The sequence below is a fragment of the Ochotona princeps genome, chromosome 32 (genome assembly GCF_030435755.1).
Source record: "Ochotona princeps isolate mOchPri1 chromosome 32, mOchPri1.hap1, whole genome shotgun sequence".
Classification (NCBI taxonomy): Eukaryota; Metazoa; Chordata; class Mammalia; order Lagomorpha; family Ochotonidae; genus Ochotona; species Ochotona princeps.
Genome location: NC_080863.1, coordinates 8,951,100 through 8,964,279, shown reverse-complemented (window position 1 = coordinate 8,964,279; position 13,180 = coordinate 8,951,100). Strand labels below are relative to the sequence as shown.

Below are 13,180 nucleotides of genomic sequence, written 5' to 3'. Positions count from 1 at the left end.
AATTAAGGAAATCAAGGACTACCTTAAACAGCTCAAGCTGCTTACAGGCAAAAGATGCTGCCATCAACAGAAACTGGAATATAAAAAGGGCAGCTCGTATGGGGAGAAAGATGGTAAGTTCACAGTTAGACATATTGAGTTGAGGTGGCAGGAAACAAAAGTAAAGAAATAGGGATTATTAAAAATGATGGATTGTCGGCTCCCAGTGAAGGCTAGATATGCAGATTGGACACTTGCCCTTGAAGTTGTGATAGTTGAAGCCGCAGGCCTGGATATGATTCCCAATAAGAATAAGGTCTATGGGGGAGAGAAGCAAGCCAAGAGGTGCTGAGAAATACTGATGTTTAAACGGCTGAGGGAAGGAGAGAGGCCAACAAGGAAGTAAACGTAGACCGCAAAGAGAAGGGAGGAGGATTCAAACGCCAAGGGGAAAGAGATGTTTCCAGTTTGGGAAGACAAGGAACACTGTGTGGGATGGTGAAGAAGAAATGGAGTGAGGCAGAATACACCGTGTGGCCCTGGAAAGGCAGTGACAGAGAGAAGCAGGCAGAGGCACCTAGGGAAGCTTTTGTTCACAAGGTTTAGGAAACAAATCAAGGCTGCCTATACAAGACCTAACACAGACACATTTTCGGACTACGTCTAAACACGCTCAGAGACATCTCTCACCCTTGGATGCAGGCCTTTGCAAAAGCTGGCCTCTTTCATGCACAAGGTCAAGTCTCTTTTAATGAATACAATCAACCATTTCCTTGCAGTTGTTGAAATCCATACTCCCAGCCCCCAGATGCTAGGTCATGTTCTGGCTTGGGGAGTGGCTGTCCCTTACCTTAAACTGCATCATGTATCCCGGCTGTATGATGAGTTCCCGGGAGGAGAGTGCATTGTGGGTCTTGTCCTTCTTCTCACTGGGCCAGTAGAGGTGGAAGGATGGATTGCCGCAGAATCCTGCTGTTCTCACTGCGTTAGGGTAAAAACTCCAGTTTTCTTCATGAGAGGTCCCTTCTGTCAAGGTAAATGGAAACAATCAGTGTTATTTGCTTGAGTGAATGGGCTGACTATTGAGTGACTTCTACGTGTACGGCCAGGGTTTTGCTTACTCTTAGGAACACTTTTTACATTACTTCGCTAGTACAGAAGCCGAAGGTGAGGAACTGAATTGAGACAAGATTATTTAACACTAATATGATAATTACCCCACACTCAGAATGTCACACTTAATCTGGGTCACCTGTATCATGATAAAGTTCTTCTCGGCATGCTCCTGTTCTTTTTTTTTTTATTATTATTTAGTTATTCATTTGTAAGAGTTAAAGAGAAGAGAGATAGGAAGAGACAGAGATTTTTTTCCATCTGGCAGCAACATCTGGAGCTAGGCTCATCCAAAGCTTAGCGCGCTTTTTTTTACGTCAGTGCCACATGTATTTCTATGACCGCAGAAGTTACGAAAGAGACTAAAATTATTTGGGGATGCTGAAATTCCAAATGACATTTAAAGCTAGCAATTGCGTCTTCAACAGGATCTACCAAATTTTCAGCTGGTGTTTCAATAAGCAGCCAACATTGAAGACTGCTAAACCACTGAGCACTACGACATCTTATGTCCATTGAGTTTGATGATTCTGCTGCACTCTTTTCGAAGGTATCTGCTGCTGTAATTCATCCAAAGACCCAAGAAGACAGCGAGATGCAGAAGGCTCACTGGAAAGCAAAAGTCTTGGCATGGCCTGTTTCTTACCATCATCAAAGGTGTCCACCAACTGACTGGGGTTGATTTCCGCCCCTCCAATCAAGATATTGTCGAGTGCCCACTGAGCACGCTCCACCCCAGAGACCACGATTCCGTTGCTGATGACAAAAGGCTGCCACCAGCGTAGGCGAGTTGTGTTGCTGAGGGCGTCCTCGGGCAGAAGGATGTAGTCGTGTCTAACGGAGATGTATTTTTGGAAATCCATCTCGTGCAGCAAAGTCCATGTGATTCCTGTCACAAAACAAAGACACCAATATTGGCACCTCTGGCAGAAAAGCCTGGACCCGTCAGTGGGCAGCCAGTACTCCAGGCTGTCCAAACGCATCTGGGACTGTCCAAGGAGCAGTGATTTGGTGACTTGGACGTTGGTATTCGTTGATCAACACTGCTTCTCTGTGGGGTGGATGATTCAAGGGGGAGGATGTTTGAAACACTGGCCCAGATAAAAATATCAAAGCAAAACAAATCATGACTTTGCTTTAGATTTTATATGAATATCTCAGAAATAATGATAAATCCTTGTTTCTAGATAATAACTGTCACGTTAAAAGATACATAAAATATTTCATATATATTCTATGTACAAATATGCATACATAATAGCTATAAATATATGTGATTTCGGGTTAGTTGGTCTGGTGTGAAGTTTTTCTCTTATGATTTGTTAAATGATGTTTAGATTGTTTAAGCAAATATGTTTCAAATGCTACCAAATACCTTCAGGTCATCTATTAGCTAGTTATTAACAAAGGCATCTGTCTGCGAAAGCAAATATTCTAAAGACTTCTTGGCATAACTGGTCTAGCTTCAGCTACTCCAAAATCATAAAATGAGAATTTCAGTAAAACGTTCTACAACACACTCAGGAATTCAGGATATTTTTGTTCACCGCTAATCATGTTTTCTTGTAGGTTTGCCACTGTATTTATTAATATTTGTTTACACACAAGCTGTAGAAATCCTTCAAAAAATTTTTTTACAAGAGTTTTCACTTTGGAAATGGATACAAACTTTACTTCCACGGTGTCTCATTCATCATTAAGAGGGTGTTTTCTCTATTCCTAGCCTTCACTGTTGTTTGTTTTAATGGGATTTCTCTTCTGTTCCCATTATTGAAGGTAAATTTTGCCCAACCCAGCAGTGATGCATGTGGAGTGTGGTCCACGCACAGGATCCACAGCTCTTCCTTGCAACTTCTACCATGCATACTGGGAAGTCGGCAAGATTGTGCGGAGACGATTCTCATGGGGCATCAGAGAGCACCTGACCACCCACTCCAAGGCGTGGCCTCCAAGCCAGACATGTACCTCCATCAGTCGAGTAGTCCAGCAGCACGCCTTCCTTCCGGCAGACCGGCCGATGGCAGGAGGTCATGTTGTTCTCACTGCCGATGCGGCCCCAGTACTGTAGGAATCTGAAGACAAGCACATATGATCTGTCAGAATAATTAATCAGAACAAACGCTCAAGTCCTAGAGATACACACACACACACACACACACATATTTTTTAACATCTACTATTTGGGGGGAAGTGTGTAATGCTGCCATCAAATTAACCAGACATGGACTTACTTGGCACCTCTGAGATCCAGATCTTGCGTAATTGCTTGTCTCACCGTGGATCCCCCAAAGTAGAGCGCAGTGTCCTCGGCGAGAACACCACAATCGGTACACGTGTTTCCACCCTCCAGGGACATCCACAGGTCAGGCTTGATTTCTTCACTGTCGAAGCGTTCCTTCAGGAAAGTCTGGGAAAACAGTGTACATGGGAGGTGGCCAGGTAATAACTGCGGAATACTGCATACAGAGTTAGAGTTCTGAACCTGACCCCAAAATTGCACTTCAATGCTTCCCCCAAGATATTTAGGAAAACCAACAAGCTGCCTCTGAAATGTTGTCTTCCATCATATATATTGAAGACCTTCTTAAGTCACATTTAAAAATTAGAATTTTTAATATTTTAGTTTAAAAATGATTTTAACTAAAGATTATCTGAGAAGTAGACCATATGAGACAGAACAGGGAAGAGAGAAAGAGAGAAACGAGAGAGAGCGAGCTCTTCTACCTGTGGGCCCCCTTCAAATGCCCCATGCAGCCAGGACTGAGCCTGGGTTGACACAGGGGGTCAGGACCGCGAGTAGTCTTCCCACGTGGGTGACAGCAAGCTATTTCCTTGAGCCACCACTGACACCTGTCAGAGCCGGTGTTAGCAGGAAGCTGGGGTCAGGAATAGGAGCTTACAACAGGAAGTGAGTGTTTGAACCATGAAGCTAAATGTGTGCCCTGGAACTCAAAGTTTAGAGAAAAATTTAAAATTAACCATAGTTGTAAAGTCTGTTATAACAATGCTTCTGCTTACAAAAATGTCTTTTGAACATACATTGCTGAAAATGCATATTGGTCTACATAGTATATAAAATTACTATTGTAATTTACTTTTATTATATGAAACAGGTACTAGAAAGTTAAAACTAAAAGGAATGAGACAGGCAATAACCTATTGGTAAAATCCTTGCCTTGCACATACTGGGATCCTACATGTGCGCTGGTTCATGTCCTGGCTACTCCAATTCCCATCCAGCTCCCTGCTTGTGGCCTGGGAAAGTAGTAGAGTGGCCCAAAGCCTTGGGACCCTGCACCCACATGGGAGACCTGTAAGAAGCTCCTGGCTTCAGATTGGTTGAGCTCAGCCACTAGGGCCACCTAGGGAGTGAACCAGCAGCCCGAAGAACTTGCTGTCTCTTCTTCTCTCTACGTATCTGCCTTTCTAATAAAAATAAATAAATCTTAAAAAAAAAGCAATGAGACAGAAAGCAGATATGCTAACACTGTCCCCATCCCCATCCACATCTGGCACTGTATCGTTCTGGAGCTAAATTTCCCACTTCGGCAATGGGTAAAGGCAGTCAGAACCATTCAGATTCTACACAGAGGGAACCTTGAATGTCCGTGTGGTTAGGCAGGGACACTGAAACTACAGCTTCCCAGGTAAAGTCCAGAGCAAAGAAACCACAGAGGACAGCTTGTAAGATGTTTCGCAAGTTCATCAGGATCCGGTTGCAGGGTGATTGTGCAAACTACACAAAGTTGACAAAACCATAGTTTCCTGGATCTCCACCTTGACCTTTTAGCTAAGAATGATTAACAACCAGTAAGTGTCTACTTTCCAGAGAGAGTGCATAAATAATGTATTTAATGTTCATGGCTACAGTGTACCAAGGGGAAAAAAAAGAGTTAATCAATCTCCGATCAGGGTCAAGAAGTTGATGGTGTTTTTTTTTTTTTTTTCACAGAACGTCCAGATTTTCCACAGTATACTTTTTCATTATGTTGAGACCTGGTAATTTTTATATGATGAAAATACATAACAAAACTATTTATCATTGTAATGCAGCAATTAGAACACCGGAAAAACACACTGCTTTTTTTCAGTGTTTTAGCAGAGTTGTCTAGTTGATATCTTATTTCAGAGTTAAAATGATTTAAGTAAAGCCTCTCTCCTTTAAAATGAGAACATAAATGACTCTGTACTTGAAGATATGCAAGCATAGGCCAGTTAGCTCATTAATGCTAGCAAATGAATGAATGTTATTATATAATCAAAGGGTTACATACAAGCAAAAAGTCCCAAGAAATGCATGGCTAACCATGTATACTTTCATTTGAAAGATCTGAAACAAAGTTCACAATTAAAATTTGCAACATTTGCTATTAATGAAACTTTAATGTTCATGAAACAAAGTAGATTTTGAAAGAAGTTTACTAATTGCCTGTGAAACAAGTTATGCCTTTCATGCGATAACCTCATTTGTCAACCACTAATATCTTCAGACACCAGTAAGCCTTGCTCCTTTCCTGTTTAAAAATTTTTTAAAAACTTCTAAAGTTGCTGAAATATTGGTGAGAAGACAAAAAATGATGGGTCAGGCTTTGTGTATTTAGTTGGCTACTTGTAGGTGGATTTTCAAGCTCTTGTGCATGCACAGGTTGGTCACTTTTCTGTTACTATAATGATGCCTACACTCTATATAGCCACAGCAATTTACTACGTGTGTGGCATCCACGTTGGGCTTATCCGATAGTGACGTCGCTGTGAAAGTGTCTAGAAATGAATTGCCCACTCTTTACATGCAGCCACAATCAAAACATCAGAACACACAACTTTGCCCAGCAAAAATTCAGATGTTACTTAACCTGTTTTAAAAATCTGGTACTTTGTGATAATATGTCAATAGTGTTTACTTCACAGCAACAACAACAGTAATCTCCTTCAAATACATGTCAGTAGAAAAACCAGAGTAAACAGGGCAAAATATTGATTTCACATTAAGGGTTTGTTTCAAAGAAAACAGAAATCCAGAATGTTGAATCCATTCAGGCTAGCTTACATTACGAATCGTTTTAGTTGCACTAAAACTTGATCTTAATATTCTCGTATCTTAAGCGAAAATACATGTATCCATTAAGTTTCTATCCAAAGGATGACTTCCTTCCTAGGGGACCCTAAGGATGTGGCTGTGAGCGACGAGTTACATGCAGAGGCTGAATCCTAGGTTGGTTTGTAACGCCAGAGACTTTCACCTTACCTTCAGAGTATGTGTCAAGTAGCAGTTGGGCCCAGAGTATCCCGGATCACAGATGCACTGTTCCTTTAAGCAATCCCCATGGCCTCTGCAGTTGTCCAAGCATCCAGGACCCAGGTAGAAGTTATCGATCGCCCACTGTATGTCTGAGTGCTTCTGATAAAACCTGAATCTCACAGGACTATTGGCGACACAAAAACGAGGGGGTGAACAATGAAGGATCATATCATTCAGGTCCATTTTCTCACATGGGTATTGAGTCCCCAAGAGAAAAACACTTAAGATTCCTAGTAGGTGACGTTTTTATAAAACTTATTCTGAACGCTATCATCTTGCTACAAAACTTTTAAAATATCTGAGAAAACTTGCAAAACCAAGTGAAAATCAATGGAATTTCTGGTTGAAATTTCTGGTTGAAGCAACAGGAATATTTTCTGTAGTTAAAAGGAAGACTCACAATTAACCTAACATTAAAATATTCTACACTAGCAAAGGATGGCCTGGGTGCTTGAGCCCTGGTATCCACGTGGGAAACCCAGACGAACCTCCTAGATCTTGGACAGTCCAGCTCCAGCTGTTGTGGCCATCTGGGAAGTGAAACACTGAGTGGAAAATCTCTTCGTCTCTGCTTCTCTCTGTCTCCCTCCATAATGCTGCCTTTCAAATAAGTAGTAAACAAATCTTTTAAAAAAAACGCTGCACTATTTTGGTTGAAAGAATTCAAAGTACATGGAGGAAATTTCTGGAGTGATCATCAATGTTTTGTGGCTTATTTCCTGTGGTAGTAACTTGGGTCACACGACAGTCAAAACTACCGATTGGAACAGTAGCAATGTAAAGGGCAAGGGAGATGGGGAAGTGAGTCCAGAATGGATGTTAAGATGGTTTCCTAGCACCCATCCCACCCCACATGATACTCATGAGAAAATTACTGCACTAGGAACTCCCGTAACCATTAAACACTTTTTAAATGTATTTACTTGAAAGGGAGAGTGACACACACACACACAGAGAGAGAGAGAGAGAGAGAGAAACACACACACATACCTTGCATCTATTGGTTCACTTTCTAAATTGAGCCAGGTGGAAGCCCAGGATGAAGCTAGGCAGAAGCCAGCAGCAGCGTTCTGGGCTGTCCCACATGAGTTATACGGACCACACCACCTTTCCCATCACCCGCTGCCTTCCAGGAAGCTGCGGCTGGTCGTGGAACCCAGGCGCTCCAATGTGGGATGGGACATCTTAATAGCTGTGCCAAACGCCTGTCCCTCCCCTAAAGAGTGAGTGACTCAGCAAGGGGCTAGTTTGGCATCAGCAGGATTCAAGGAGATGGCTGTTCAGATTCTCCTGGAAAGAAGAGCAATTCTTCCCCGTTTTCCTGGCTACTCTTAGATTCAATAGCAGCACAAGCTGGTGAGGGGAATATGTCACCAGGGATGTAGGTTAGAGCGGCAAAGAATAAGAGAATAAAGAGGAACAGGGTGCTTGAGGACATAATTGACCTTGTGAATCAACCAATCCTACAGTCCACTTAACTTTGGATTTTTTTTTTCATTGCAAACATAATACATTTCCCTTTTAATTGAGCCAGGTTGAACTGGATTTTTTTGTCCCCAGCAGTTGAAAGCACCCTGATTTAATTTTCTAACATATTAATTGAATAATCCCCAGAAAACTCTGAGTGGTCAATTAGTAAGTAATCTCTATAGAGCACTGGAAAGAGCGATGTTGTAGCACCTTATTCAAAGATTATGCATGTCCTGGTCATATATCATAATCAATTTCACAAGGTTTTTCATTTAGCTAAACTATATGATTAATTCAGTAAAGGAGCAACTGTCATTTTGTTTAATGTATCTCTTTTCCTAACTTTATAGTCCAAGGGAGATCTTTTGGAATTGCCTTAAATTAACACATCTACAGGCTTTCCAGAGCATGGTTTAATGACCCTAGCTCATCACCGCGCCAGGCTAATTACTTTCCACTGCAGGTGCAGAACATAAAGTTTGCTAAGAAGAAAATGGAACCTTCAAGCCACACACTTGTACACACAGCACAAAGAGGTTAGGAACGGCTCCTGGTCTTATCCAGCAATGGAAAGCACATGGCGCCCAGCATACCACAGTCTACAAGGTGATGAGGGAACATACACTTTTTCACTTGGCTGCAAGGCCGTTACTATCATCTGTCTGCACTTGAAGACACTAAGGTGTGGGCAACGGAAGGGCTTGACAAGGTCCACTTTGCCAAGTTGGAGGATTGCACACGGAGGCCTCCTGAAGTCATCTGATTACAGAGATCATCAATTAGGAGAACCTTTAGGGTTCTAGAGGAAGATAGGGAATTGTGGGTTTCACAAGAGTGTTCCAGTTGACTTCTGAAAGTTTGGGCCGCCAGGCTTTATCTGAACGTTCTACTTACTTTCCCACTAAGCTCTCAGGAAGTGGGTAGGTGATCCTTTTCCATCCTTTGGTAGGAAAGAATACAGATGGCTGAGAAACACTTCCAGAGCATTTTGGGTCTGCAGGGAGGCACTGAGGCACCAGGTAATTCCAGCTCACACCAAAGTCAGTGGAATACTGCACATGGATTTGGTTCTGTGCAATTTTTTCAGGCACTTTACATCCAACAGAAATCTGACAAAGAGAAAAAGCAAGGTTACCCAGATACTAAAATCAACCCACAGATTTCTGCTCTAGGGACTTGGCAGTGAGAAAACTTGGATGTATCCTGCACTACACTCATCCATATTTTCAGATGTTTTTCTTGGTTCTGCTGGTGGACAAGGGAAGTCTTTGTGGCTGCCCAAGGTGACAAATCAGAGGAGGTGCCATGGCTGTTGTGGAGGGGACTGGAGAGAAGAGGAAGCCTGAGCTCTTGCCAGGCTGGCTGGTTGCCTTGGAAAGCCTGGACTCTCTCTTACACATTGTTTGTTCTGCTAATTGTCTGGCACATCTCTTTGGCAGAATATTTGACCAAGAAGGATTGCTAAAGCTTCACCAATTTTATTATTTTGTCACACAATATATGACTCTCAATAAATCACTTTCAGTGACGAATAAGATACCATGAAGTGATAACGGGAAATTCTTTCCACAATGCACAGCTCTCTTTGCAGTTGGCGATAACTACAAGGTGACATTTGCTGCTAACACAATGACATTAGGAATCAGTTGACGTAAAATCTTGGTATCTTGGTCAAAGCCCATGTTGGCATTAATGCTAACTTGTGCCTCTGTGTTCTATAATTTTCTCTCTGCAGAAACACTGAAATTCTACTGTAAAACAAAAGTAGTAATAGCCACTACAGCTTTAAGCTTCTCATACAGATGCTAATCTGCCCAAGTCATGTGTCAATTTAACTTAAGGAGTTAGAATCATTATCCTACATTTTCGTTATCAATATTTTGTTCTGTGAGTATCTGATTCTGAGCAGAAGCACATTGGTTGTTATGAATGTCTGACTTCAAAAGAGTTCAGAAATAAAACACTTTCAATCAGTAAACAACAAATATTTAAGTTGCATTACCTTAAATTTTGTTTTTCAAAGCATGCATCATTCATGAGCTACTGAATAATCTTTGCTTCTGTAAGAGTTTGTTATGCTGCTAATGTGGACTTATGGCGATTATAACATTTTTACCTTGAATTGCATGATCCATCCTTCAGTGGGCGTCAGGTCATGGGTCACGGCATACACCTCTCGGCCATCATGGCTCCCACAGATCATCACTCCATCAGGCGAGTGACAGAATCGTTCAACCATACAGTCATCATGGAATAACCAGTGCTCATTCACTTAAATAAACAGCAGAGAGACACAAATGAGAGACTTGGCGTAAAAGCACCTGGAGCAAGTGTTCACGTTAAGCGAGATCTCCAAAAATATTCTAGGTGGAAACCTCTTTTAGATTGTGTAGGAAGCATTCCTCCATCCATAGAGAAGTTCTGGAAGAATCTCACACACAGTATTGATTTCTGCTGCTATTACTTCTGTATTAAAAATCACTTTCAGTACAGCTGCTGCTAATGCACCTGGGAAAGAAGTAGAGGATTGCTCCTGTGCTGAGCCCCAGTCCCCAGGTGGGAAAACTGGGAGACGCTTCTGGCTCCTAGCATGGGATTGGCCCAGTTCTGGCCACTGTGGATGTGTGGGGAGAGAACCAGCAGATGTAAGAGCTCTCTTTCTTGACTCACTGTAACTCTGCCTTTCAAATAAAAAAGGAAATTGAAAAAAAGTAAATCAATCAACAATCAATCAATCTAAAGTGCACACACACGCAGCCCCAGATTTTCATATACCCTTCTGTAGGGATATCTGTAGGGGATGAGTCATACATTGGGATCTGAATTCTGCCTTTTAGAATGAATGGGTGGCTACTGGACAGTATGTCATCCCTACAGACCTTGGTTACTGTGGACAGGAGGTGGGCCAAGAACATATGCTACCTCCCCATTGCCTGCAGGACAGGGAATCCTACCTGCAGGGCAGACATTTGCCTACTGTACCCTGCTTCTGTGAGAGCTCTGTGTGGCTCACATACTGGCCTGTGTGGTGAACTATGGAGAAGGTTCTGGAAATAACCAGCTGCTATTTTAGAAGTCTGTGAGTACTGCAATAATTCTGATGAGAGAAAAATGATGTCAGCTGTTCTTAGCAAGGAGCCAAAGCCAAAACCATATCCAAACAGGGAAGGTTGAGGCCACACCGAAGTGAACACTTAATCTACAGACAATCTTAACCCATCCCAAAGGGCTCTGGCAGAGCTGGGATATAAACCATGGGACAGATGTCAGTGACGTCTTCAGGGGAATACCAATAAAAATGAGAAACTGGTTCCTGTGAGGTGTATTTGGAAGTGATTTTATTTTTGGGAAATGAATTTTCCTTACTTTATTTTAGGATATTGGGATGAAAGGTTTTCATAAATTGTGATCGAAAGATTTATTACCTGAACTATGGATGCTCCAGTATACAACTGTAAGTATGAATGTTCTCTAGTTTATAAAAAGGGAAATACAGATTTCCCTTGAAATAACAGTGCTCTAAGTGCCCTCCACAATATCCTTAACGTTTGGCTATTCATGTCTGATTATTTACCTATTCTGGATCCACAGTTACAATTTGATTATCAGTAGATTGCGTCTAATGCTCAATATATGTTGCTTTACAGAGGTCCAACCTTTCAAAGTTTCAATGTTGGCCCCAGCATTTCCAGCATCCAGAGACGAGATCAAAGACTTGAATTGCAATTCAGCCTTTGCCACGTAATGCCCCTTTCATGCAGTCTGGGCATACAGTGTCTGCAGAACAAACGGCTTATCTCCGGGATGCATGTGGCTACTGCCAACACCCTCATCTGCGTCTCTACTTCCAGGGATTTGGAGTTAGGCGTAATCCTACACGACAGATCCAGGACTCCAGGGGCAAAGGACACCAACACTGAACTCCAGGAAGGTTACCCTGAGCCTGCTCCCTCTGAGGAGGATTAAGTCAACTAACTTCTCAGTCTTGTCTGCAATGTCAGAAGTTGCTTTTGTCAGCAGATGTTTTGCTTTCCAGGGACACTATTTTTTTTTTTTTTCTCACAGCATTCAGGAGTCAGAATAATCATTCCTTCATTTGTATGGCATCAAGGAAGCCTAAACAACACACAGAAGCAGGCCCCGAGTCTCAGAGAAGCAAGAGCTGGGACACCATCTGAAACAGAAAACACCATCCCACGGGCTTCTCACACGTAGCAAAGCAGAACGTTTCTTGTTGGATTATGACAACGAATGACCAGGCCCACTTGCCGCTCACAGAAGGAAAAGCGGGAACCAGCAGTGGAAGTTCTCTGAGAAAATTAGTTACTAAAACTCCAGAATACTATTCCATCAAGACATCCTGCCTGGCTCTGCTGCCACATCAACCATGACAGCTGTCTCGGTGTTTCTATGGCCTTAGAATGTCTTACAGGGTCCCACCCTCCCCGCTGAAGAGACCCGGAGCCACTTGGGTGTCTTTCCTCTGGATCCTGGCTTAGCGCTAAAGGGCATTTACCTTCAGTTTTGTCCTCCATAAACATGTCAAAGGCGATCCTCCCCACGGGCCCCGCGTCGGCTGGGGATCGTTCATGCTGGGGCACTGGCGCGGTGCTGAAGGTGTCCAGCATCACCGTCCGCTGGTCGGCGGAGCCCGAGATGAGGACATTGTCGATGGCCCAGTCGTTCTGATCCAGGCCATCGTGTTTGGGTTGCCACCAGCGGAAGCGAGTAGCGACCTCTTTAGCATCGGGAGGGAGAAGGATATTCACGAACCTATTAGGGACAGGAGGAGGTTGGGGGAACAATATCCCATCAGATCATCCAGGTCAGTAAGTACTACCGCCAATAAGGGACTGCATATTGCATGGGGGGTAGCAGGGGACATCAGCAAAAATAATCCTTACAGACCATGACTATAGTAGACTAATAATATATATACTTCAAAATAGTTAGAAGATATTGAATATTCTCACAAGAAATGATACCTGTTTAGGGTGAAACATATGCTTATGATCCTGATAGGATCATGACACCGTGTGCCCATGCCTCAGAATATTATACTACCCCATAAACTATTATTGTATGTGAACCAAAAATAAAACACCCCAACTACAAGAAACCTTCATTAACTGGATTGATTTTATAAAATTTTGGTAGTCACTAGACTAGGGAAATATATTACTATTTATTATGTAATATTATATATTATTCTATATATAATTGAGTTCCTGCTTCTTCGCTTTGGCCTCTCCCAGCCCTGGTCATTGTGAACATTTGGGGAGTAAGCCAGTATATGGGAGTTCTCTCTATATAACATGA

The 13,180-nt window shown here is 42.5% G+C and overlaps 1 protein-coding gene across 1 annotated transcript in view; it reads right to left on the bottom strand.

Moving 5' to 3' along the window:
- The window catches only part of RELN (reelin), a 384,643-nt gene that overhangs the window by 17,072 nt on the left and 354,391 nt on the right, over window positions 1–13,180 (bottom strand). Inside the window, exons 50-57 of the mRNA XM_058657530.1 lie at window positions 12,378–12,634; window positions 9,978–10,132; window positions 8,756–8,970; window positions 6,338–6,515; window positions 3,324–3,499; window positions 3,058–3,164; window positions 1,739–1,981; window positions 830–1,005 (exon numbers count right to left, since the gene is read on the bottom strand). Of these exons, the coding sequence (XP_058513513.1) occupies window positions 830–1,005; window positions 1,739–1,981; window positions 3,058–3,164; window positions 3,324–3,499; window positions 6,338–6,515; window positions 8,756–8,970; window positions 9,978–10,132; window positions 12,378–12,634 (1,507 nt within the window). The remainder of the gene's footprint in view (window positions 1–829; window positions 1,006–1,738; window positions 1,982–3,057; window positions 3,165–3,323; window positions 3,500–6,337; window positions 6,516–8,755; window positions 8,971–9,977; window positions 10,133–12,377; window positions 12,635–13,180) is intronic.